The 26,931-nt window shown below is 59.7% G+C and overlaps 1 protein-coding gene across 6 annotated transcripts in view; it reads right to left on the reverse strand.

Annotated features, from left to right (window-relative positions):
* Positions 1 to 5,722: 5,722 nt before the first annotated feature.
* The window catches only part of EXD3 (exonuclease 3'-5' domain containing 3), a gene marked incomplete at its 3' end in the record, with an annotated part of 206,575 nt that continues 185,366 nt past the window's right edge, over positions 5,723 to 26,931 (reverse strand). For all 6 annotated transcript variants that reach the window (XM_083875864.1, XM_083875859.1, XM_083875862.1 and 3 more), the window contains 2 exons: positions 11,639 to 11,732; positions 5,723 to 6,039 (listed from right to left, as the gene is read on the reverse strand). In XM_083875864.1, the coding sequence (XP_083731990.1) occupies positions 5,723 to 6,039; positions 11,639 to 11,732 (411 nt within the window). The remainder of the gene's footprint in view (positions 6,040 to 11,638; positions 11,733 to 26,931) is intronic.

Here is a 26,931-nt window from a genome sequence, read left to right on the forward strand (position 1 = left end):
GTGGGCTCAGGGCTCGGAACTCCAGGGATCTGTGCAGGTTCTCCCGAGGACAGTGAGGAGGAGCCGCTCCCACCTCTGTCCCTTTGGTCCTTCCGAAATTCCACAGCACTGCATGTCCCAGCCTGGCAGAGCAAACACCGCGCGGAACCACCACAGCCAGTGACTGTCCCCAGGCCCTGACCCCCTGGCTGTCCCCAGGCCCTGACCCCCTGGCTGTCCCCAGGCCCTGATCCCCTGGCTGTCCCCAGGCTCTGATCCCCTGGCTGTCCCCAGGCCCTGATCCCCTGGCTGTCCCCTGGCTGTCCCCAGGCTCTGATCCCCTGGCTGTCCCCAGGCCCTGATCCCCTGGCTGTCCCCTGGCTGTCCCCAGGCCCTGATCCCCCTGGCTGTCCCCTGGCTGTCCCCAGGCCCTGATCCCTGCAATCCCAGCACGATAAAGGGGAAAAGGCAGGCAGTGGGGCCGAGCTTTGCAGGACGTGGGTGGCCCGGGTGTCGGGGCTCTGCTCCTCCCGGCTCGCCCTCTCCTCCTGACTCCTGAATATCCCCGACAGCCCATTTTGTGTCTCTGCTGGCCGCATCCTGTGAGGTGTGGGAGCCCTGCGAGCGAGCCGTGGGAGAGTGGGAATTGCTCACACCTCCCCGGGCTGGAGCCCGGCCAGAGTTACATCCTCGCAAAGCAAATCTGCATTTGCCAGTGACACTGGTGAGAAAAAGAGCCCGGGCAGGGACCCAGCCATGCAAATGCTCGGGACTGGCAGGTGGAGGCAGGACTGGGCCTGGGAACGGAGCCAGAGAGGGAGGGGAAACAGCGAAAAAGCAGAAGGGAGGAGGGGGAGAAAAACGGAAAATGAAAAAAGACAGATTTGAAAAGCTGCATTTCAACTGGAGTTATGTACCGGGAGAGGAGCCGGGAGCGGTGTGAGGGTCGGGCTCTGCCGAGGGGCTGCCAGGGGCTCTGCCCTCGCTTTTTGGGGCCCCGCAGAACCAGCAGTCCCACCCAGCGCTTCACCCGCTCCCTCCGAGGCCGGGGGAGGGCGAGGCGGGGAAGGGCCCGGGGCTGCGATGCTTTAAGCGAACGGTCACGGCGAGAGGCGCGGAACAAATTCCCCTCCCGGGGAGACGGGACGGCCAAATTTCCCCGAGCCCTGAGAGCCCCCGGGGGGAGAGGGGCCGCCGGGCATCGCCTGGGGGGGCTCAGGGCCGCCCTGGGGCCGGCAGGGCTGGGCTGGGCACGTCCAAAAACCCCCGCGGGGACGTGCCTTGTGCCCCCGGGCGGGCGGACACGGAGCGAGAGCCCGAGCAGCCCCGAGGGCTCCTCGCAGGGAGCCGGGGGACGGAGCCGGGGCGGGCGGCGAGGGGGCGTGCCCCCACTTAATTCATTAAAATGTGTCGGGGAGCGTGGGAAAGACGGGAGCTTTTCTTCCCAGCGCGGAGCCCCGGCCAAAGGCGTGCGAGGCTCGGAGCGCCCTGCCCGCCCGGCTCCCCGCGGCCGCAGGAACAGCCCGCGTTTCCTCCCGGCGCGTTCGGCAAAGCGGGGCCGGAGCCCGTGGGGGAACGGGGGGCTCGGCCAGTGAAATGTGGGGTGAGGGGTTTGGGGATGGGGGGAGCCCTCCCCGGGCTGGGGCTGCTCCCTGGGAAGGGTCTCACTTGTGTGGAGTCACCTCTGGGGGCAACAAAGGGGATCCCTGTCCCTGCCGATGGGGGTTTAGGAGATTCCCGTTCTCTCTGCGATCCCAGAGCTGCCCAGGCCGTGGGATCGGCCCCGTGGTCTCCCCGTGGACACACCGCACACCAGGAGAGGGTTTGGAGGAGCCCAGGCTGTGCCTGTGTGGGCTGGGACTGGCAGCCCTGCAGGCTGAGCTCCCGAGCCAGAGCTGGGGTTTGCAGGGGAAACCCCATGATTTGTGGTGAGGACCTGTGCGGGTGCCCCGTGTCCTCTGCAGGGAGCACAGCACCACAGGAACATCTCTCACAAGCGGTTTGGGAAGTTCTGTGGACAGGAGAATCCTCCTGGGACTCCCAGCCCACAGGGGCCACTGCAGGAACGTGGTCTGGGGGCTGCACTTGCCATGGATGCCTCTGTAGGTGCTGCTCTGCATCGTCCCTCCCTCCCAAACAGGATTTAAACCCGAGTGAGGTGCAGGCAGGGTCACAACACTTCATGTAGTCGTTGTCCTCTGCAGAGCACACGGGCAGGGCTGTCCCTGGGCTGGAGGATGTGGTGCTGGGCTGGACACTTCGGGTTATCTCAATGCAGCCTGGCCTTTAACCACTCCAGTGCCCCACCTTGTCAGCCCTTACCCTGCTGGGAATGCTGCAGCTCTCCTGAGGTGGCTGTGGTCTCAGTGTGTGACAGCACAAAACTGTGCCTGCAGCAAAAGGGACACACTTGGAGCTGGAGAATTCCTGCCCAGTGCCACAGGCAGGGATCTGGGGCTGCAGCAGTGTCTCAGTGTGCCAGGCCATGTTCAGGCAGCCCCTTCACTGATGGCCCCGTGGCCATTAATCACACATTCCCCAAACTTCCATGGCTCCAGCTCATGTTCTGCTAGACTGACACCATCCCATGTCCCTGACCTGTGTGCAGCTGCTCGTGGGGATTCTGCTCCTGGAGAACTGGCACATGGAAGGACCAGATCTTCACTTTGCAGGTGCTGATAGAGTTGGTTAGAGACACAGGCCTTGGTCTTATCTACTCTGGGCCAACCTCCCCACCTATGGGCCATAATTACCTTGTCCTGGATCATCTGAATGAGCTCCAGGATGGAATCCAGTGTCAGTGCAGGGTTGTGGTGCCAGGAAATTGCCATCTCCCAGGACACATGGTTCTTGGGGCCACTTACCACAGAATCACAGACTGATTTGGGTTGGAAGTGATTTTTAAAACTCATCTTGCCATAGGCAGGGACATCTCCCACTATCCCAGCTTGCTCCCAGCCCTGTCCATCCTGGCTTTGGACACTTCCATGGATGGGGCAGACACAGCTGCTCTGGGCAATCTGTGGCACTGCATGGCCGCCCCTTTGTGGTGGCTGCAGGATGGGGATGTGTCACCCCACTTCTCCCACTGCACAGTTTCCCCAGCAGACTCATTACAGCCCACCAGGAGTGGCCTCTGGACCTGCTGATTCTCCCTGGGGACAGCCCTGGTATCTAAGCAGGCTTGGGGGTGCCATGGCCCCCATGGGACACAGGCCTGGTGAGGGACAGAAGCTCATTTGCCCAAGGATCATGCCCACATATTGGCACCTTGATGAGCAGGGTCGGGTCCCAGGATATTCCCCAGGGAACAAACATCCCCTGATCGATGCAAATGTCCCTCCTTGACAGACACCTCTGCCCCCACTGTGAGGAGAGACCCTGCCCTGTGGCAGCAGCATTCCCACGGTTTGGGGCAGCACAAAGGCCGGAGCTCACAGCCAGCTCGGGCTGGATCTGTGTCCAAAACAACCTCGGTTTGTTTGAAAACGGCAGCTGAGCAACTGGGAGCTCAACTGCAGCATCCGGCTGGAAGGGCAGCTCCAGGATGAGGATGAGCAGTGGTACAGCCCCTGTCCTCCTCCTCCCGTGCCTTGCTGGCTGCCTTAGGGACAACCAGCCCAAGTTCAAGGCACAGAGTCACGCCAGGGAACGCTGTGCTGGGTTCTGTGAGCCGGTCAAATATGTGGCGAGGTTTCCGCTCCAGATTACAGGAGGAAGGAAGTTTGTTCGGAAGGGGATGGGGATAAGGTGGGGGAGAAGGGAGGGAAGTGCATTCCTGCCTGATGAGGAACAATGTTGATATGTTCATTTGTAAACTAAAGGCGGCCTGAGCGTCAAACACCTTGTCCCTGTCAAGCTCTGAAGGATGTGTGGGAGTACACAAGGAGAGCAGAGGAACCGTCCGACAGCCAGTGCAACGTGTGGTTTCCCAGGGCTGAGGGATGGATGTGCTCAGCCAGATCTCACTCATGATAAAGAGCAATAAAACCCTTCCTCAGTGCTGTTTTATCCTAGGGTCCCCTCATGGCCACATCCTGTCGTGCAAAGACAGGAGCTGAGCACAGGTGGAGCAGCCAGGGGATCCTGGAGGGCTCATCCCTGCCAGAACACTGCTGGGGCTGCCCTTCCCACACAGGATCAAACAGCTCCATAAAAACAAGGAGGGCTCATTACTGTCCTGCTAAATGTTAAACATTAGTATGACACAGACAATGGAATTTTGTAGGTTTTTTTAAGCAGCCAGATAAGGAAACAATATTGTAGGCTGATTAGAAAGCTGCTTTAATTCCCTTTGATATGTTTCCACCATTCAAAACCGGACAATTTATTACCTCCTGGATGCTCCTCAAGGCTGGTGTGATGTGGAATTTGCTGATGACTGTGTCTATAACTGGAGGTGACCTTGCTGCACACTTCCCAGCACGGCACCACCTCCTGTGGCAGCAGGAAGACAGAGGTGCTGTGCTGGCCCCAGCCACTGCCCCCGTCCCCAGGAGCTGGACAGAATCCTCTGGGAGCTGTTTCATGCCGTGTCACCAGGCACACACCACTTGCTGGATTCTGCCCTGGGCTGGTGCCCTAGAACAAGTCCCATCGATGGGACCTGCCCTGGCACAGTTCTGGCTGTGAGCACAAGAGGCCATCCCTAAATTGTGAGAGCTCTCAAGCAGATAAAGTCCTGGAGTTGGTCAGGAGGTGATCCTACTGCCCCTGGGATTAGAGGGAAAGGCACCTCCTGGGCAGCTGTCCCCAGGGGAAGGACAGGGCCGTGTGTCCCCATCTCCTGTGAGCTCTCCTCCACAGTGGAGGCAGTGGCAGACAAATGTGAAACCACAGCTCTGGAAAAACCCAGCAGGCAGAGGCCAGAAGTGCCCAGGAGTGGTCAGATGTGTGTGTGGCTCAGCAGCTTCCCCCAAACAGGGCCAGGAAAGGTTCATCCCATTTTGGAAAGGTTTATTTCATGGCATGACAAAGCAGCTGTGGGGGCCAGCAGTTGGAGGCTCTGCATCATTCCTGCTTTGCCTCATCCCCAGTTTCTGCCCTCCCAGAACAAATCCTGGAGAAGGAGGGTGCTGACACAGGGATGAGTCTGTGTGGAGCCTGGGGGACCTGGGCTGCTCAGTGCCTGGCAGTGCAGGGTGGGGATGGTTGCCTTTTAGGCTCACTTGGGCCAATTAATGCTCAGGCATTAATAGTATGGATCTTATGGGAAAGAAGAATATCAAAAGTGGATTTTTTTTTTCTTTTATTAAAAGATTGACCCAGAAGATGAGCTGTCCCTGGGAGGAAAGAGCCCCTGGCTGGGAGTGCTCAGGATGCCCTCTGCCCTCTGCTGCTGTTGGGGATGCAGCTCCTGCCCCCCTGAATTAGTGGGGAGAGGAGACTGGGGTGTGTGGGTGCTGGTTTTGGTCAGCAGAGCTCTGCCACCACCTTGACATGCACAGCTTGGAGAGGGGCAGAAATGAGGCAAAGGGTCCATTCTTCAGCCACTCCTGCTTTAATGATCTCATGGAGGCCACGTATTTTTGGGCTGTTGCAAACTACTGGTGCACCTGTGGCAGTGCTCTCTGTGGTGGATCCCAAAATGTGAGCTCCTCCCTCCCCACTTCCAGCCTCTCTCTGGAAACTCAAGGCCCAAAATTTGCTGAGGTTCCCCAGGCAGTCCCTGTTCCCCTGTGCTTTCCCTCAGCTCAGCTCAGCTCAGCTCAGCTCAGCTCAGCTCAACTCAGCTCAGCTCAGCTCAGCTCAGCTCATAGACACTCTGTGTGTCCCCAGAGGCCACAAGAACATCCTGGAACTGGGAGACCACACGTCCAAAATGGGACCCTTCCCAAAACACTTTCCCACAGCGGGTGCAGCAGTAGAACTCGGTGAGGTTTTCCCTGTCCAGCACCCCGGGGGGGATGGCAGCCACCTGCAGGACCGTGTCCCCTGGTGCCACTGCGGCTGCCCCGCTCTGCTCCGACCCCTCTGCCTGCTCTCCATGGGGTCTGCAGCCAGCCTGGGCTGTGTCACCCACTGGGACAGTGACATGGCAGTTCTGGCTCCCTGGGCAGCCTGTGGAGAGAGGACACAGCAGATAAACCATCAGTCACTGGTGTGACGAGAGGAATCTGTGCTCAGCCACGTGAGCAACCCCTGCCAGCCCTTCACCAGCACACTGCCCACAGCAGCACTTGTTTGGGGTTTGCTGCCACAGCACAGGAGGAAACAGCCCCAAGCCCTGTCCAAGACACTGGGCAAGAGTGGGATGTGCCCTGGGCAAGTGCCCCGTGGCCCCACTCAGGGATGGGCCTTTCCTTCACCCCCTGCATCTGCTTTGGACACTGGAATCTATAGTTAAAGGGAAAACAATCACCTCAATTTCCCATTTTCTCCAATTTCTGGGAAGTGGTGAAACACCCAGGCTGCTCTTGGGAGGCTCTTGAGCCACCCAGAGCAGGGATGTGGAGATCCATTTCCCAGGGGTTCACCCAGGATAAAGCCTGCAGTGGGTGGCAGATCCCCATGGCAGGAGGAGGGACTTTGTCCTCACCCTGTTCCTGCCTCCCTCTGCCCTGTGCCACTCCTGTGTTTGGTGGCACGGGGTGGCCTCAGCCTGGGCACCCTTTTCTTTTCCCATCCTCCCTGCTCTGGAGCACCAGACCCTGAAGGGAGGGACATCAGCTTTGGATGGCACTTTTAGATCCAATGCAATAAAAATGACACTTCCAGCACACATTGCCAACAGCATTCCCCATCATGGAGCCTAAAATTTCCCTGTCCAGAACATGGCAGCAGGACACGGACAGGACACTTGACATTCTGTGTGCCTGCAGGGATACTGAGCAATTCCCTCTCTCCCCACACGCTCCCTCCTCTCCCTGCTGCTGGGAGGCAAAGCCAAAGGAAGACCCCTCCTTCCCTGCAGGGGGGGATGGGAACCCTCCAGCTCCCCCAAACACCCCAATCCCACCTCCCTGGGCTCGTGGGAAAAAGGCAGGCAGGGAGGGAAAGTTCATCCCTTAAAAGCCCGAGGAGAGAAAGGCTGTGATGGTCACCCCGTAGTTTTGCCTTTACTTGCACCAGCCCCCTCCTAATTGTGGCTCTTCAAAGGGTTGAAAATGCTATATCACTTCAAAGTGACCATTTCTGAATGGGAGCTTGTAAAACCCCTTCTCCCCCTCCCACCAAATTCTTCCCAGGGCTTTTGAAGATGCCTGTGCTCTCCTCACCGACAGGGTGAAAGGGCCACCAGGAGCCAGGCACAGGATGCCAGCCGGGCATGCGGGAAGCTGAGCTGGGACAGGCTGGGTCCCCCCAAAAAACGGGGGGTTCCTGGGGAAAGAGGGGCGGGGGGGGGGGGGGGCTGCACGAGGGGTTTTTTATCCCCTTTCAGACAGGCAGAGGCCTCCCCAGTGGAGCCCTTGGGAGGGCAGCCCAGCCTGCCTGGACACTGCACACCCTGGAGTCACAGCAGGGATGGAGCAAAAGGCATGTGTGGGGTGCAGGGGGCCGCGGGGAGCCCAGCATGTCCTTCCAGCCTGCCAGGAGCTCTGTGGCTCCCAGAGCTCTGCGAGGTTCACACCAAAGCCTGGATTCCCCCTGCATCCCCACGGAGGAGCAATTCCTTACCGAATCGATTCGAAACACTTCTTGGGAACTAATAATCCCATTATAAAACATCTTGAAAATAAAAAAAAAAACCTCTTTGCCTCTCGCTCACCTCTCCCCCTCTTGGCTGGGTCACCCTGGGGATGACAGAGCCTGGGTGAGGGGCTGAGCCCTGCAGCCCCCAAACCCCAAGGCTGAGCACCCCCATGTGAGAACTGGGCAGCAATGGTGTCCCCTGGCACTGTCCCCAGCTGGGCAGTGCTCAGCACAAGAGCCATCCCCTCCTGGCTCCACATGTCCTGCCCACTCACAGCTCCTGCACACCCCTGCCTGTCTGTGGGGATGAATCCCACGGGAACAGCAAACACTGCTGTTGTTCCCACCATGGTGTCTCATGGCCAGCAAATGCTGCCCTGTCCAGGGGAGGGTGGATGCTGCAGGACCCCCATTCTGCTTATTTCTGCATCAGGTTCTTTCCTGGGCAGAGCAGGGCCACTCTCAGTGGTGGGATCCCACCTCTGCAGCAGCCCTGCTCTGTGCTCAAGCCTCTGCTGTGTGCCCCAGGGTGGGGTGGCCCCACTCTCCACAAGGTGGGTGCAGCAGGAGCTCCCCAGCCTGGACCCCAGACCCCGGTCACCAGCACCAAGACAGTGGGGCAGACCCACCCCCTGGGCACTGAACAGGCTCTGGGCAGCCCCTTCACCTGGGGGGACATGGCAGCACCTGGGAGCCACAGCCACAGGGGTCACTCTTGGTGGTCCCACAGAAACACTCAACTATTGCCACAGGGAGGCTGAGGGGGCAAAGTGACTCGTCCTAAGGTAGGGATGGGACAGAAGCTCCATGTGCCCCGCTGAAGGTCCTGCCCATGGCCTGGGGCTGAGCCCATGGGACAGGACATGCTGTGGGGAAGGGCACACACTCACCCACCCCGAGGGGCTCTTGGTGGGGGTGACACTGAAAGGCCACTGTGATGGTGACACTGGTGACCTCCAGCCTATCCTGCCAGCTGCAATGCTGGAGTTCTGGGCCAGCATTACTGGGACAGCACTGGGACTTCCACAGCAGGACAGGGGGGCACAGCAGGGCTGGGGAAGCTGGGACAGAGCAGGACTGGGGCAAACCTCCTTTGAACCTGTGCCCATTCCCCTTCCCCAGCCCACACAGCCCTGATTTGGCTGGGAACAACCTGTTTCCTCTGTGTGAGCTCTGGGCACCCCCAGGGTTTCAATGTCAGGGTGGTAGCCAACAACTTCCCAGGGAGGCAGCTACTTCTGCCCAAAATCCTGCCCCAGGGGCCTTGTTTCCAGCCCAGGTCCCTCTGTGTCACCCCAGCCCAAACCAAGGCCTTGGGGCGAGGAGCTGGGTGCCTGTCCTGGCTGGCTCAGACAAGCACCTGGAAGCTCCTGCTGCCTCTGGAGAGGCTGTGGGTCTGTCAGCCCTGTGCCAGCCCCGAGCCCTGAGCCCTGTGCCAGCCCCGAGCCCTGCACAGCCACCCCAATGGTGTGTGGGGTTGTGGGGCTGGGCTGCAGCCAGGGCTGGGGCTTTGGGAGAAAGCTCACAGCTTTGTCAGGCTTTGCATAAGGCTGAACACAGACCTGGGAGCATTCTTGGAGTACAAAGGTGCATGGGAAACCTCGGCCACGGTGAGAGATCAGCCTGATAAGAGCAGTTACGAGCCTGAGAAATGTGCTGATTGCAGGGCACTGAAGATGCCTGGTTATCTTTTCCTCCTCGATAAGGCAGATAAGCAAAGGACAAAGGACCCAGGATTGTGCAACCTGGGCTGCAGCAGCCTGGCCGTGATCTCAAGATGTTCCCAGGGTGGAGGAGGGAGGATGAGCTCAAGCCAGAGGCAGCTGCAGCTGCTCCCATCTCCCCGTGTCGCTGTGAGGAGAACCGTGCCAGCCCTCACTGCCAGAGCTGGGCAGCAGCTCACAGTGGTCCCTGGCTCTGAATGGCCCCAGCTCCTTTCTGGGGCACAGCTCCCCTGTCAGCAGGCAAAACAATGTCACCGGGCCCCAGCCGAGCCATGCTTCTCCATATGACCAAGGGAAATTCCACTGACGAGGGAAAGCTGGCAGAGCATGGCCCAGCTGAGCCTGGGGGTGTTTCTGGCTGGTGTCACCATTGCAGCCCTCGGTCCCATCCCTGAGGATGCTCCTGTCATTCTGTTGCACCCTGGAGAGGAGAGAGCCTAAATGCCTGGGGCTGCTGAAGGAGGCAGGGGATCCCCTGGATCCAGGGGTGAAACCCCTCAGGAACCATCCCCTTCCATGCAGAAGTGCTCAGAGCAGCCTAAGACAATGGGGACATTTTGGGGCAACCTAGTAAAGCTCACACTAGTGCCTGCAATCCCCACAGCTCCTAGCAAAATCCAAACAGAATTGGGAACCCCAAGATGGGCCCAGAGCCCCGGGTTCAGTCTCCAGTTCAGTCACAGGAGACCCTGCTGGAAATCCCCGGGGGTTTTAACTTGGAATGTGTGCTGGTGCCCTGCTGTGCCCACCTGTCTGGGAATCACAGCTTGTGTTCCATGTTCCCACAAACCCTCTGGGGATGCTGTGGCACCTTTGGCCCCTGTTCCTGCCTGCTTTGGGGCAGAGGATGTTCCCCATTGGAGGATGACCCCTGACAAGGCCATGAGTGACACCACCAGCACAGGGGTCCCACCTGGTCCTTCCCCATGAACCCCCCAGGTACAGGGGGACCCAGCAGGAGATGGCACAGCCCGATGGGGGCACAGGGTGTAAAGAATAGACCAAGGTGGTCCCTGAAGAGTCTGTGTGGAGGAGCCAGGGTGCTGTGTGAGACCCTCCCAGCTCCATCAGCCTCAGCCCGGAGGGGGAAGGGGAAACGGCTCCCTGTGAACACAAACCACGGCATTTCTATTTCCCATACTCTGAAACTGGCTGAACTGGCCTGTCTGGTCGCTGGGTACACAGGCAGAGAGTGCCCTCACCAGAGGAGCCGCTGGGGAGGATGTCCTGGCTCTGGGGCAGCTCAGCACTCCCAGGATGGAGTTTTCCACCATGGGAAAAGCCACCCGAACACGTTCCTCACCCCCAGAGCCACACATGCAGCTCCCAGCAAAGCCACAGCCGGCCAGGGGTGCCCTCTGCTCCCTGCAGCCTGCAGACAGGGCAGTGATGCACAGCAGGGCTGGGGGCAGAGCCCGGGCTGGCCTGGAGCACCAACAGCAATGGTGTATTCCCATTCCAGTGTGCCTGCAGCGGGTGTCCTCTGCCACTAAAACGTGTCTCCCTGTGGGAAGGGCTGTGTGTGGGTCACTGCAGCCCCGGGCACAGCACGGAGGAGCTTTCCCTGCCCCGAGCCTGCTGGAGCCTGGCTGGGCAGGAGGCACTGACTCACCTCCCTGAGCCTGACCTGATTCAAGAGGCACTGGGCAGGTGAGGAGGGCACTGGGCAGGTGAGGAAGGTGCTGGGCAGGTGAGGAGGGCACTGGGCAGGTGAGGAGGGCACTGGACAGGTGAGGAAGGCATTGGACAGGTGAGGAGGGCACTGGGCAGGTGAGGAAGGTGCTGGGCAGGTGAGGAGGGCACTGGACAGGTGAGGAGGGCACTGGGCAGGTGAGGAAGGCATTGGACAGGGGAGGAAGGCACTGGGCAGGTGAGGAGGGCACTGGACAGGTGAGGAAGGTGCTGGGCAGGTGAGGAGGGCACTGGGCAGGTGAGGAAGGCACTGTGCAGCAGCCTCAGCCAGGAGTCGTTTCACCACCCCAGCTGAGTGTTTCACATTCAGGTGGTGATGGCCTCAGGCTGCCACTTGAGCTGCTGTTGGTGTGTCACCAACCCCCCTGGCTGGGCAATCCCATGGACCACCCTGTGTCCTGCAGGGCAGAACAGGGCACCCAGGGAGGAGACATAAAACAGACTTCAGAGAGTTCTGTGGGTCTGCACCCCGTGGCAGGTTGATGGCAGGGCACCCCAGGCCCCCTCTGAGAAACCCCCAGGCCCAGGGGATGGTCCTGCTCTGCCCAGGGCAGTGAGTGCCAGGGGAGGGCACAGGAGGGGGGATCATGCTGTGAGCACCCCCCACTCACCCGCACTCTGCTCCCTGGACACTTGTCTGCTGCTCTCCACCAGCTGCCTCATCCTCTCCCGTGACACCTTCAGGTACTTGTTGCAGTTGCACACCTGGGAGAAGAGAGAGGGGAGGTCAGTGAGATGTTGTCATGCTCCTGGGGCACCTCCTGTGTGTGTGGCAGGGCACAAACTCATGCTGGGCACCCCTGGCACAGGTGGCAGCACTGGAGGGTCAGAGGTTTCCAGAAAACTCCCAAACCATCTGTCCATTGAACCCCCAGCCAGGAGGTGCAGCAGGGCCCAAGGGCTCCCTCCCCCCTTGCCCTCCCTGCTGGCATGGACAGGCAGGAGCAGCTCTGCCTCTGTCACACACCAAACCCCCAGGACGCCCAGCCCTGGCAGCTTGGAGCCCACCAGGCCCTTGAGCAGCAGTGCCAGCACAGGCTTCTTGTCCTGCTTGGGCGCACAGAGTGACCTTGCCTGAATTTCTCTGCTTCTCTGAAATTCATGACTGTTGTGAACCAGGGGCAGTTCACTCCCTGGGCCGGGAATACAGGGGTGTTCTGGCACTCCCCACTCTCCAGGGCTCTGCCAAGAGACTCTGTGCCCCAGGCCACCTCCCCAGCCTCTTCACCACCTTCAGCTCTCCAAAAACCAGAGTATGAGCTCAGGGGCCAGATAAGCCACTTAAGCAGCAGCGCCAATTAGCTGTAATAAAAAAAAATCTCAATTATTATTTTTTTTTTAATGCTTTGCCAAAATGAGCCAAAAGAGATGAAGAGAGTGGGGAAGGCTGCCACCACCTCCTCCCCAGGCTGGGCTGCAGGGCTGCTTTGCAGGAACCAGGGGTGGCCTCAGGCTTGATACTGAGCTCCTGGGGACGTGGAGCAGTGTTTTGAGTGGGTCTTTTGTATACAGGGTAGGGAAGTGAGGAATTCTCTGCTGGAGAAGGGGAGAAAGTTTAGTTTCTACAGATCCATCACGGCAGGATTAATTGTGGCCCCAAAACTCTTCCTGAGGTGAATCAGCAGGACATGGTGCCACCTTGGAACCCTGTCTGGGCTGCTGTGAGCAGCAGCCACCACCTGACAGAGGAGGGTTTGGCACCTCTGAACATCTCGGGGGCCTCGCAGCCCCCGTGGCCGGGTCAGGGTGGGGGTGACAGCTCCTGTCCATCCCAGTCCTGCCTGGGGGGATGATGTGCTGAACGCGGGGGCTGTGCTCACACCATCCATCCTGCCCGGGGGGATGATGATGTGCTGAACGCTGTGCTCACACCACCCATCCTGCCCGGGGGGGATGATGATGTGCTGAACGCTGTGCTCACACCATCCATCCTGCCTGGGAGGATGATGATGATGTGCTGGGTGGGCTGAACGCTGTGCTCACACCGTCCATCCTGCCCGGCCTCAGAGGCGGGGAAAAGACAGAATTCAGCCCTGGAAGAGGGGACGGGGAGGCTGCAGCCCCCCATAGCCCGGTGACCCCGCGGCACAGCGGGTACCCCACGCCCCGGGGCGCGGCAGGAGCGGGCACAGCTCGGGGGAGGAGAGGAGGAGCAGCCCTGCCTTTCCCTGCCTTTCCCTGCCTTTCCCTGCCTTTCCCTGCCTTTCCCTGCCTTCCCCTGCCCGCCTTTCTCACGCTGGGGCAGCCCGTGCCAGCACACGCTTAGTCACTGGTAAATCCCAGCCGAGATCTGCTCTGCCCTCTGTGAAATGGGTCTTGGCTGCAGCCCCGCTGAGGCAATCGCGGCGCTCGGGAGCGATGGCGGGCGCGCTTTCCCACGGCAGCCCGGCCCCGGCCCCGGCCCCGTGAATCAGCGCTGCCCCTGCCCAGCGCCGTGTCCCGCTCCCGTCCCCTCCGGGCTGCTGCAGCTGGGGCTCCCCGGGCCGGGGGACACGGCTGTGACACCCCCCTGAGCCCCCAGGCTCTGCTGCTGCATCCCTGCCGAGGATGGAGGAGCAGGTGCGGCTCATCCCAGATGAAGCCGCGGTCCCTCTGCAGTCCCTCACTGCAGTCCCTGTGTGTCTGTGCATCCTGCAAAAGGCACTGTCCCCCCAGACCCCTGTGCCCCTCCCCAGGACCTCAGTGTCCACAGGGACCCTGCAGCCCAGCCAGGTGTGATATGGGGATAGAAGGGGTGATGCCGTTGGGCTGGGACTGTGCTGCTGTCACTGCTCTGGATCTGTGCACCCTGAGCCCAGCAAGGGGCTTGTCCCCAGCCCCAGCAGCCTGAACCCCCTGCACTGAGGCTCTCCCTGCCTGTGCCACCAGGGAGGACAGGGCAGGCGAAATGTCCTTTTGCAGGGCTGGCAGCCCAGCCGGCGCCTTGTTTGTGTTCAGGGTGATCCCTGCCTCTCCCAGCCCTCCCGGCCGGGGATTTCAGCAGCAGCGATGCACACACGCCCCAGGACTCCAGGGACTGGATGCTTCTGCCTGGAGGTCCAGGGCCATCTCAGCATCCCATAGGCTTTCTACACCTCCACCCCTGGCGCTGAGAAGCTGAAAGAAAAGTCAAGTTCAGCAGATAACAGGAGCCGACCTTGGGCAACTCCAAAAAGGCTGCAGGAGTCAGTGCAAGGCTGGCAGCACCAGCCCAGGGGGACATAGGCTGGTACCCAAAGATGAGCAGCTCAGACAGCACTGGAGTTAGTTTTGGCCTCCCTCTGATATCTCTAAAAGCTGCATCTCCAAAGTGCTCTGAGTCACGTTGGTGATGCTGAATGCCCAGAGGAGCCACCCTGGGATGGCCTCTGGCTCCTTCCACCTGCTCTTCTGACAAACGTCACAGGCCAACGTCACTGAGGGATCTCCTTGGCAGGGGTTTCACCAGGGAGACTCAGTTCTGTGCCTGGAGAGCCCAGGCTTGGGAAATCCTCAGTGCACCAAACCCGCTGTAAATAAAGGCCAGCAGTGCCCGCTGTGACCTCTTTGGGGCAACTCAGGGCAGCTCAAGTCAGGACAATTCCTTGGGCGTCTTCTGCTCGCCATATCACAGGGCTGCTCAACAGCCACCTGCACTGATATCTCTTTTCCTACTCACCGCCCACCCTCTCCTCTTTCTCCCTCTCTCCAAGATGGATATCACCTGGTGAAAGGGCCACTCCTCTGGAGGGATGTTGCAACTCTCACTTGGGTTGTGAAAGCACAGCCCTTGAGCATCCAGGAGTTTCTTTCAGGGACTTACTGAGGGTTAGCACAGGCTGCCCTCTATTGCCTCCAAGGCCAGGGGTTATGGGTCTGCCTCTGACACCTCCTGCCACAACCCAAGGCAGAGTGCCCAGGAAGGTGGGAGATGGTGGGAAGGGCAGTGAAAGAAAACCAGGTCACAGCCCAGCAGATGTGGAGCAGAGGTCGGGTGCTGACCATGCCCGTGTGTCTCTTCTCACATTTTTCCCAAATGACTTCAGCTGCCCTTGCTGCACCCACAGCTCTGACCTTCAGAAACTCTCCTCTTCCTCCAGCAACGCTCTGCCTGTGGCACCTCCAAGGTCGTTGCATGAAGAGTAGAAAACTCATCAATTCAGCCCATTGGGGATCTCCACACCCTGTAGGTGCAGAGGCTGTGCTGGGGACAGCCATCTCTCCAAGGGGATTTTCAGAGAGCAACTGGCTGGGCTATTTCCCTTCCCCTTTATGCCAAGAGCTTTCCTCATTGACCTTCTGATCACCAGAGCCTGGGAATCATCGAGGTGCACGTTGCTGCTCCTGCCCTGTTGCAATGCTCTGTCCCTGGGCACCCCAAGACCCCCAGCAGCAGAGGAGACTCTGGGTGTGTCAGCCTGGTCTGTCCAGAGAACAAAGGGCTCTCCGTGCGCACAACAGCCCCGAGTGCCACAGAACCTGCCTGCCAGGGCTGGGAGCTGGGCTGTGATTCTCCCACATGGAAATGCAGCCGGGGCATCCTCTGCCAAAGCTGCCTGCACCTCCAGCAGCAGGGGTTTGATGGCCCTCTGAGCTCAGTAACGTGCTGCCAGTGGAAACACGGGGCTGCCAGTGGGATCCTGGCACCAGGGGCCCTCTGGTTCACACAGAGAGAGAAGGGCTCTGTTTATTGAATCATTAACATCACTTCCCTCACTGCCAGCCAGGTACTTGGAGAGGTCTCTTAGGCAAGTGCTGACCTGGCCCAACCCTGCTAAGCTGGTAAGATGACATGGATCCCATGCCAGCCTGGTACTGCGTTCCCACTGCTTTCTCTGCTCCCGCTTTGCCATTAGTCATCCGTTTCTGGAAGGTTTCTCATGCATAATAAAGTGTTTCAACACTTGCACAGGCCAATTCTTCTCATCAGGAGTGACCTGCTGCATTTCCCAACACTTTCCCTAGGCAGTCCTTCCAACTGCCACGAAACACGGGAGTTAAAACATGAAGTTTTCTATCTCCCTCGAGGCAAAAGGTGTGGGAAATCGAACAGATAAGAATGCCTTTAGTTAGTATCATTTGCATAAGCTCTGGGAAAAGCTCACCTGACAGCTACAAGGGCCTGGCTTGTCTGGGAGCATCAGCCACAGCGGAAACGGGCGGATTAGCGGAGCTCCTCTGACTGTGAGCCTGTGAGAGTCGGGGTGACAGAGCCCTGGAGGCTCCATGGGTACCCCAAATCCTGCTGCCCCCTCCTTGGGCCACCCCAGCTCCCGCTGCCTCCTTGTCTGTACATCTCAGCTGCTGCTGGCTCCTTTTCAGGATCCCCCAGCTCCCACTGGCTCCTTAGGGCACCCTCTTCTCCATTTCCACCTCCCAGTTTGCAGCTGCTCTGAGCAAAGAGGAAACTTGTGGGCTGTGGTGAAGGGCAGGGATGGGGAGAGAGGAGAAGGGCAGGGATGGGGAGAGAGGAGAAGGGCAGGGATGGGAGGAGAGGAGAGGAGGCACAGGCACATCCCTGGATAAGGTGAGGAGGCTGTGGAGCGGGCTCAGCAGGCAGCAGGGAGGGGAGCAGGCTGCCTGGCCTCTGCTTTTCTCTCCCCCTGCACTTTGTGCTCCCTGGAGTGCGAACACCGCCAGTCCCCAACCACAAACCCCATCCCGCTGCCGTCACTGCCGGGGGTGACACAGAAAGCCCTGCTCAGCACCTCCAGGCCTCTGCAGTGATGAGAATCTCACCCCACACAACACCTAAACCCACATGCAAAGCTGAATTTCCCAGAGGAAAAAAAACTTACGCTCAAGCCGCACACATCCCCCCCCAGACGCCTCTCAGCCACCTCAGGTCTCACTTGCTCATCTTCCCTCCCAGCGGGGCTGAGCGCCCCAAAAAGCCAAAGCTGCCACAGCACCCTTGACCCGACCTTCACTGCAGCCCTGGGCCCTGTTTATACAGCACCCAGCACAGGGGTGCTGCTCCAGGACAGGCTCAGGGCAGGTTTAATAACAAAGCAAACCAGCAATAACTGCCTCCTGATGAGGTTATGCAGTGTTCCTAAAGACTTGGCTCTAAGGTGAGCTCTGTGCCAGGAGCTGCCCCCTCCCACCCTCCTGACTGTGCTGCCTCTGTTGCTCCAGCCCTACACCAGCACCTTCCTGCCTTGTAAATGTGCTTTATGTCCAACCCTGGGGTGAGGGTTAGCCCCTCCTGGGGGTGTCATGGACAGCCACCTCCTGCTCCAGGCTGCTCCAGAGCTGTGTCACAGCAGGAGGGTTAATGTGCCCAGCTCCCTGCAGTGCAGCTCATTGCTCTTCCTCTTTATCGAGTTTTATCCAGCTGCAGGTGAGAGCTCAGCTCATGGTTAGAGGGTGCCAGAGGCTGATGAACCTCAGGGCTGGAAAAAAAACCCCAAATCAAGCTCTGGAATTGCCCAGCATTGGAAACAGAGTGAGGGTCCACATCCTGCCAGCTCATATTCCAGAACTAAAATGCAGGTGGAAATCTGGCCACCAAGCAACCCCAGACCTTCAGGAGCATCGTGTTTTGGCACCAGAAACTGAAGAGGTCATGGAGATACATTTTCTGCCCTTGAGAGTCAGAGCCCTGGGAACTGCAGAGGGATGAAGCTTTTCTCTCTCCAGAGGATCCCCATGCTCAGGTCACTGACAACCAGGCCCTGACACTGCTCCTCCTCCCCGACGGCTCTCTGGCTGTGCTGTGAGCTGGGCTCCTGCCTGAGACAGGAACCCCCAGGGCAGCCCATGGAGCCTCTTCCCCACTGCACCTTCCCCTGGACCTGCAGCCAGGCTGGGGGCTCTGTCCTCTGCTCCCAGGGCTGGACAAGCTTTAAGAAATTATCTTTATTGTGTATTAAGCAACAGCCACCCTTATTCCAGCTTCTCCTGGCTTTCCCTGGCAGCTGTCCTCCCCCTGAGCGAGGTGCTGGGACCAGCTGTGTAATGTGTGTCAGGAGCTGGTTCTCCTGCCCTGTGCTGGGCCCTCGGAGCTGTGCCTGGCTGGGAGCTGCACCCTCAGCTCTCTGCTTTCCCCAGAGCAGTTTCCAGCCCTGTACAAGTGGCTTAGGGCCACCCCAGGCCAGATGGCTGCCCAGCTCTGCTCCTCCATGGCCATCTGCCTCCTGAGCATCCTGTGCCCTCTCCTCTGCCTCCCTGGGGGCCTGGGGCTGCACTGGGCTGTTCCCCAGGCCAGCCCTGCAGCTCAGCGAGGTGACAGTGTGCGGGCAGAGGTAGAGCCGGGGAACTTGGGCTCATGTTTCAGCTTCTATTTTTATCTGGGAACCCAAGTGTGCTGTGCAGAGCCCCAGGGGGACACAGTGCCTTCCCCAGCTGGAGCCAGATACCATGGGAGCACTACCTGCCCTCCCTGTGACAGTGCAGATACCATGGGAGCACTACCTGCCCTCCCTGTGGCAGTGCAGACACCATGGGAGCACTACCTGCCCTCCCTGTGACAGTGCAGACACCATGGGAGCACTACCTGCCCTCCCTGTGACAGTGCAGACACCATGGGAGCACTACCTGCCCTCCCTGTGACAGTGCAGATACCATGGGAGCACTACCTGTGACAGTGCAGATACCATGGGAGCACTGCCTGCCCTCCCTGTGGCAGTGCCAGACCCCCGGGCAGGGCACAGGGACACCCTCCTGGCTCCCGCTGTGCTGTGCCAGGAGGGAAGGAGCTCTGCAGGCCAGGTCCCCCTGCCTCCAGCAGCTCTGAGGCCGGGACATTTCATCACAGGTAACCCTGGAGCTGCCACTCTCTCACCAGCCACCACCCAGCTCACAGCCAATGCTGGTGTCCCTTCTCAAGCTCGACTTCAGCTCTGTGCCAGGGGAATGGGATGCTCAGGGGTCACCCCTGCAGCCCCCAACCCACCGGGTGCTCTGCGGGAGTTTGTGCTGAGCTTTCCCTTTGCATTTGTTAGAGCAAATAAACCCGATTTAGGGGCCAGAGCTGCAGGAAAACGGGAGCTGGAGCCACCCGTGTGGAGCTGCAGGTTGGCCCGGGCAGAGGCTGCACTGACAGAGCCCAAAGCTGCATCCCGGGGTGGGAACACGGTGTAGGAGCCCAGCCCTGGTCCTGGGCCATGGCAGTGAGCAGGGATGGACAGCTGGGAGGAGGTGACCCCCCATCCCCATGGGCAGCACCTGCTGCTTTAATTAGGGGTGGGGGGAGAGTAGGAGCTGCCGCAGAAAAACGGGAATATGAAAAAAAAAAAAAAAAAAAAAAAAAAAAAAAAAAAAAAAAAAAAAAAAAAAAAAAAGCGTGAGAAAGGAAACCCGAGCGAGGCCTGGAGCAATCTACCCAATCCAGCGGAAACAATGGCCCAGGAAGAAAAACCAGTTTCTACACATAAACTAGAATGGGCTGGGAACGCTGGAGGAGGGGCGGGAGGCTCCCGGCACAAACAAGCCGGGCACGGTGGGGCTGCTCTCCCCGGGGCTCGGTGCCCCTTCCCGCGGAGAAAAGACCCGCCGAGACCCCCTGAGACCCCCTGAGACCCCCCTGATCCTGCCGGGCTGGGCTGGCGCCCACCCCGGGCACGGACAGCCGGGAACAGCAGCTCGGGCTGGTGGGGCTCAGCACCCGGGCCGGGCTGGGCTGGGCTGGGCTGGGCCGGGCTGGGCTGGGCTGGGCTGCATTCAGTGCCCCAAATGGGCTGAACTCCCCCGTTTGACTCGGCTGAGCTCAGCGTCCAGGCTGGGATCAGCCACTGCTCCGAGATTAGACCTGAAAATGGGATTAGAACCGAAAATGGGATTAGAACCGTTTTGACCGGGATTAACCCACATTTTGAGATTAGCCCCCAGGCCGGGCTCATTTCCAGGCAGGGTTTACTCCAGGCTGGGCTCATCTCCAAACTAAACTCATCCCCGGGATGGGCTGATCCTCAGGCTGAGCTCAGCCCCAGGGTGGGATGATCCCCAGGGTGAGCTCATCCCCAGGCTGAGCTCACCCCAAAGGGCTGCAAATGCACAGAGTGACTGGCTGGGCTCCCCAGGCTGGACAGGTGCCCTGCAGGGAAGTGACACTGCTGTCACCTCGGCTGCCTCCTCACCTCCCCAGACCCCCCTGCAGGGATGCTCACTGTCCCTCTGGCAGGCAAACCCCCGGCTGTGGGGTGGGCAAAGCCCAGGTTGGGCAAACCAGCCCCAGCTCAGCTCTAAGGCTGGTCCCTGCCCTGGCCAGGGGAGCCAGTGCTGGACCCTTCCCTTGGCTCTGTGGCAAGTTGGGGGGTGTGAGGGGGTTGTGCTCCCCACGCCTGTGAGGGATGCACAGTTTCATTTTGAAGCAGAACCTTAAACTCCTGAAATCAAAACCACTGTCAGGATCCTCACCACGAGCAGCCTGGCTGTGCCACTGGAATTGGAGGTGTTTGGCCCTCCCAAACCTCCTCACTGCTGAGGCTGAGGACAGATGTTGTCCCCAGAACATGGGCCACTGATTTCTCCTGATCTGGCACCAATTCTCACTTTGGGGATGGTCCCTGTGAGCCTGGGCCTGCTCCAAAAACTGTCACCACCTGGGCACAGAGAGTGCAGGGAGGGAGAAAAGGCAGAGCCTACCCTGGCAAGGTCCAAAAGGGCTGCAGTGCTCTGTGCTTGGCCAGGGACGACACTGGGAACAAGCTGGGGCTTGGGAGGGGTCATGGGTGCCACACTGATGGGGACATCCCTGAGCTGAGGGTCCTGGGCAGTGGGCAGGGGGCTGCTCCTGGGCAGCCCATGGGGGGGAGGAGGAGGAGGAGCCCTGTGCTGTGCTGTGCTGTGGGGGGTTTCTTTGCCCAGTGTCTCACTGCAGGTGTGCCAGCACCTTCTCCCATGACCTCTCCCACCCTTGTGGGGTGGGACTGACACTGGTCACCTTTGGGATTAAAGCTGTCTGGGGGTGGCTGCAGGACACGCCATGAGTGAAGGTCCATGGGCTGCCCAACATTTACTGAGAAACCTTGGGTAGGGCGAGGGTGGACAAAGGGTGTGTTTGGTGAGCACCAGGCACTTTTGGAAGGCTGTCCCTGTTCTGAGGCAAGGAAGGGCTCAGTGTACCCCGAGGGTGCAGCTCTCCCCACATTTAGCAGAGCGTGATGCTGCACAGCTGGGGGCAGGCAGTTCCCAGCACAGAGGGGCTCACAGGGACCACCACCTCCTTTGAGATCAGCCACCTGCATCTCATCCTGGGGGAAAACACCAGCTCTTCACACACAACTCCTCCAAAAGGCTCCCCAAAGCAGTCTCAGGGAGAAGCCCCACTGGCTGCTGGCTGGGACCAGCCAGAGGAAAACCCTGGGAGCAGGGGAAGAGCTGCTGCTGCCAGAGTAAGAACAACCCCCAGGAAACCTCAGGCACTCATTCCCCACGTTCCCAGCCTGACACCTCCCAGATGTGTGAACTGACCCCAGGGTGTTGGTGACAACGTGGGGTCACCGTGGTGTGATGGGGAGCCCAACCCCTCCACACTCCTCACCACAGCAGCAGGGGGTGCAGGGAGTGACCTGCAGCATCACAGGCCTGTGTCACACAAAAATAAAAGGTAAAAAGGGGAAATAATGTGCAAATATGGCAATTTTTTTTAGGCTCTCGCTGGGCCCAAGGGAGTTGCTGTCTGTTGTTTCAGTGGCCAGGTGGAGGAGGCAAAGCTGGGGCAGATGACAGGAGGGATCTGACCCTGCCACACCTGGGTTTGCCATTTCCCTGAGGGACAGGACGTGGGCAGGTGAGTGGTGGCACAACTGTAATTTCATCCTGCAGAAAAAAAAAATACCTGCAAGTGGAAAATGCTGATGGGCAATTTGTGGGGGTGAAGCTGGGGAGGAAAAGTGTAACTTCATTCCTCACATTCCTCCCCAGCTCCCTCGGGATGGTGGCTGTGCTCCCCAGGGCCCTCCCAGTGCCAGGGGTGATGGAGAGGGCTGGGGATCCTGTCCTGCCACCTCCCTGCCTTCCCCAGCTGGGCAGGGCTGAGCACCTTCCCCTCCCTTCCCACCGTGCAGGAATGGGACTGAGGCCTGAGTCCCGCTGGGGTCTGTGAAATGAAATCTCTGATCAGTGCGGGCTGCACCTGCAGAAACCCCCGGGTGAGGGACCCTCACAGGCACTGCTGTGTCCCACCCTGCTGAACCCTGCCCTGTGCACGGCCAGTGCAGTGCCTGCCTGTAACCGGACCAGACCCGGGCATCCCGGGCTCATCCCAGCGCCTGAGAACAGAGGGGTGTCTCCTGCAGACACTGCCTGTGTCCCCCTGCTGCAGACCCCTCCCCTGCAGACCCCTCCCCGTGTCCCCTCCTGCAGCACTGCCCCATGTCCCCCTCCTGCAGACCCCTCCCTGTGTCCCCTCCTGCAGACCCCTCCCCTGCAGACCCCTCCCCGTGTCCCCTTTCCTGCAGACCCCTCCCCATGTCCCCTCTCCTGCAGACCCCTCCCCTCCTGCAGACACTCCCCATGTCCCCTCCTGCAGACCCCTCCCCTGCAGACCCCTCCCCATGTCCCCTCCTGCAGACCCCTCCCCTGCAGACCCCTCCCCATGTCCCCTCCTGCAGACCCCTCTCCTGCAGACCCCTCCCCGTGTCCCCTCGTGCAGACCCCTCCCCTGCAGACCCCTCCCCAAGCCCCGGGAGGAGCCGCTGCGGTCCCCGGTTCCCTCCCGGGCACCGCGAGGGCCCCGCGCCAGCAGCCGCTGGGAAAGTTCAGGGTCGGGGCGAGCGCGGGGAGAGGCTCATAAAGGGCTCTTTGTGCCGCGGGTCTCCCCCGGCTCTGCCTACGGAGCCCGCGGCCCCAGAGCAAAATACAGCCCAGAAATATGACAAGACATCTCTTCTTTTTTTTTTTTTTTTTTTTTTTTCCTTTCCCAGGCTGCTGTTAAGCTCTAATTAAACATTTCAGCACACTCAAGCGAGGGAATGAATGTCTGCTGCTCCGGCCCGGGCCATCCTTGCTGGAAATATCCCTCTGGTGGGACTGGGCTGACCCAGAAAAATGCTCCTGGGGTGTGGGGGTGATGTGAACACACACACCAGAGGGGACAACCTGCTCCTCTCCGACCCCTCCGTGGGTCCACTGCTGATCCCAGGCTGCAGGAGAGCTCCAGGCTGGAGCAGCTGGAGAAGGGGACACGCAGACAGGCCCATGGTGGCACTGCCACCCCTGGCACCTGTGCACTCCCCACCCGAGCCTGGGGTGCACAGCCTGCAGGGCCAGGAGGCAGCAGCTCTGGAAAGAGACACTGTCAGGAAATCTAGTGAGGCTAGAATTGTTATCCTGCTGTTTTAAAGAAAGGAAACAGCACAAAAGAGCTGAGCAGTGAGGCTGGGTGGCTGCAGGAGTGAGGAGCCCTGTAAGGGAACAGCCTGGGGCACAGCAGCTTGGAGACCCCCCCAAAATCACCTGGGTGCTCAGGATGGGGCTCATGGCAGTGAGCGGGCACAGCTCTCCACATCATTAAACACTGACTTTGGGCATTAATTGCAGCAATTCCTCAGCACTCTGTTTCAAGCAGATGCCGAGATCCCCCAGGCCTGATGCTCTGGTGTGTGACCAGCCTCAGGGAGGGGCACAGGGGCACTGAGCTACTGCCCTGCAGCATCCTTATCCCACCTGAGCACAGCCCAGGGGGACCAGCACAGCAAGGACAGGCACTGCTGGGGGCTGGGGAGATGCTTCTTTTCCTCAGCATCAGAGCCAGGCCACCCGGGCAAGGATTACCCCAAAAATATCCCATTTGTGAGATCAGTCAGTGGTGGGAAGGTGTCTGAGGCTGGGAGCAGTGTGACAGACCAGCAGTGACACAGGTAATTTGGCATCCCGTGGGGTGGAATTTGGCAGAACTGGTCTGGCCTGCTCCGAGGACATTCCCTGCATGGGCAGCCTGGATTGAGCTCCCTCAGTACATACAGCAGCCATGGGTTTAATCCAGCTCTGCCCCTCAGTCAGACAAGCAGAGCAGCTCCTGGGGAGCTCCATCCTGGCACATTGAGGCCCCAGGGCTGAGGCTCCTGTCACTGGGCTGGTAATCACCCCTGGGACCCCCACCCTCTGCTGTGCCTGCCCCCTCTGGATGCTCACCCCTAAGAAAATGGCAACACTGACCCACATCTGGTCCTCCCAATGGCATGGGACTGTGGGTGACAACCCTGGAGCCACACACTCACAGGGTTCATCCTTCTCTGCTGCAGGGGGCTGGGGAGAGAGGCTGGATTTAGAAACAAATCTTGACTTTTCTAGGAAAAGGAAGGCAGGTAGCAGGGTCTTTACATCACCCCTGTGCAGCACCCGAGCTGTGCAGCACTGCCCAGGCTCTGTGGGATTTATCTGCTCCTCAATCCTGACCCACTGAGGGTGCCCCAGTGTCACCACGAGCCCCAGCCCTGGCACAGACAGGGTGACAAGGGAGGTGACAGCTGTGGGGACACCACTGAGGACACCCATCCCCTGGGCAGTGCCCACACCAAGGTGCTCATCCCTGTGGCCCCCCAGAGACCCAGAGAATTACAACTCACACCCACCCTGTGGGCCCACAGCTGGGGACACTGTGACACCACAAGCCAGTGACAGGGAGCAGATCCTGGACCACTGTCTGATGGTTCCACGGGTTATTCTACTGGCTGTGAGGATGGAAGTGCCTGTGGGGTGGGATGGGGGTGGGAGGGAAGTGGGGACAAAGGGGTTGCATCTCCCTCCTCCTGCTCCCTGGGGTTGGCAGGGTGAGGGAGAAGGTTCCCAGGGCGAAGGTGTTAATGCCCTTCTCCCGTGCTGCTGTCACCTCCCGGGCACGGGGTGTGAGAACCAGCCTCCGTTATCCCCTCCCGAGGAGCTAACACACTGTACTAACCTTCTCACATGAAAGCTGTGCTCTGTTTGCCAACAAAAGCCGACTCTTGGTTCCCAGGATGGGGAAAACCCAACCCTGCAATGAGCCCCTCCTGGGGCTGCCCACCCCTCCTGCCCCCAGACCCACCCTGGGCTCTGCATGGGGGGTCAGCTGGCTCCAGGCTGCTGGAGGACCCTGCCCAGGGTGGGGGATCCTCCTTCCCAGCCCAGGAGTGCCTGGGGTCCCCCTGGGCTGTCCCTGCCATGGAGGGGTGGTTGGGGCTGAAGTTGGGGGTGCAAGGGGCACTCCCTGCCCAGGGCACGCTGCTCCAGCTCTCTCCTGTCCCCTGGCTCCCCATCAGCTCCCCCAGGCTCCCTCTGAGCCCTTTGCAGAGCTTAAACTGGTTCTCCTCCCACCGCTGACCAAAGCAGGTCAGGCTTTGCAGCGCCTGAAACTCCCACTCACCCTCAGGCTGCCCTGAAAGGTGGGAGCAAGACTGAAAGAGCATCACTGGGCCATGGAAAAACCCATCTGCACAACAGCTGAGGCCCAGCTCAGCACTCAGGATGGCCAGATGAGCACTGAGACAGCAGCTCTGGCCTCCCTGGGAACGTGGCAGCAGCAGGGGTGGGACAGGCATCACCTGGAGCTGGAACTCCCTGCCCCAGACATTGGGAAACATCATCTGAGAGGGTGAACAGTTGGGGTAGCAGCCTCCTCACTCAGGTTTTTAATTAAACAACACCTGTCCAGGGCATTGCAGCTGCTCAGTGCTGACACGAAGAAAGGGCCAGAGGAGAGGTCTCGAAGTGAAAAGGGTTTTTCTGGGTTTTTCACATTAACAATACCTGCTCTGCCTCATTTATGGCTGGATTCCCCTCACAACCTGGGGCAGTGGGCTTGGGCTGCTCTTTTTGGAGGGTCATTTCTCCTCTCGGTTGCTGCAGTCAGATTGGGGTCATCACGTTTGGTCTAAATATGTCAGAGCACTGGAGTTCACAGGGAAGCAAGGGCACAATAATGCAGGCTCTGTCCCAGTGTCATTCTGGGCTGGGTTTAAAGGCTCTTGGTTCACTCTTGGTGTCCTGGGAAACCCGGGGCAGGTTCAGTTCCTCACCTGACACAGGTGCCTTGGTGTGTGAGAAGGGAGGGCAAAGCCTGTCCTGGCCTGACACGTGTCCCTGTGATGGGGACAGACACGTGGGTGAGCTGCTGCTGCTGCCTGGCCCTGCCTCAGAAACACCTTTGAGCCAGGAACTGAGCCAGGAACTGAGCCAGGAACTGAGCCAGGAACTGAGCCAGGGCCAGGGCTGTGAGCCTTAGGGCAAGGTGAGGAGATCCTCACCCAGTGCTAGGGGTGGTGAGGCAAGAGGAGGGAGAGTTGGTGCAAAGTGGAAGTTGGGACCCCTGTCCTTCAGGTCACTGTCCTCAGTGCCAGCTGAACACTGTGGAGCCTGACAGGGTTGGTGTTTTCCAGGGAGGAGCAGGCAGAGCACTGTTAGACTTGCTGTTGCTATGAGAGAGGAGCTGGGAGGATTTGTCCAGCGTCTCCATCCCAGCCCAGTTGCCCAGACCTGCTCCCCAGCTCTGGGCACCCAGTGTGTCCAGCGTGGGCCATGCACAGATCACAGCCCTGGCCCTGCCAGGAGAGCAGCAATAAACAGGAGAAGAGACGCAAACACAGGGCTGGTTTAGAGGGCAGCTCTGGATTTTCTGCCTCCCCACCTGAGCTCTGCCTGAACCCAACCAAGGAGCTCCAGGACCCACCAAACCACCCCGAGGCAATGGAATTGCAAACAGAACAATTTAAGCTGCAACAAGAGACTCCCTCAATTTCTCAAGCCAGCCCAAGCAGGGATGAGCACACTGCAGCCTGGGGCATGCAGAAGCCAAGCTGGAGACTTGTCTGGCTCCATCAGCATCTTCACCCAAATCCCTGTCGGTCCCCAAAGCCTGTTACCCGCCTGCCCTGTCAGGGATCAGGGGCCCTGTTTGTATCTCACTGCCCTTGTCTGTGGCCACAGCCAGTCAGGGCCTGGCCAGGACAAACCCTGCAGCCTGGCAGAACTCTGGTTCACACAGGGGCAGGGCTGGAGGAGAAACCCCTCTGGGTGGGAACTG

Source organism: Zosterops lateralis (genome assembly GCF_965231275.1).
Source record: "Zosterops lateralis genome assembly, chromosome: 20".
In the NCBI taxonomy this organism is placed as follows: domain Eukaryota; kingdom Metazoa; phylum Chordata; class Aves; order Passeriformes; family Zosteropidae; genus Zosterops; species Zosterops lateralis.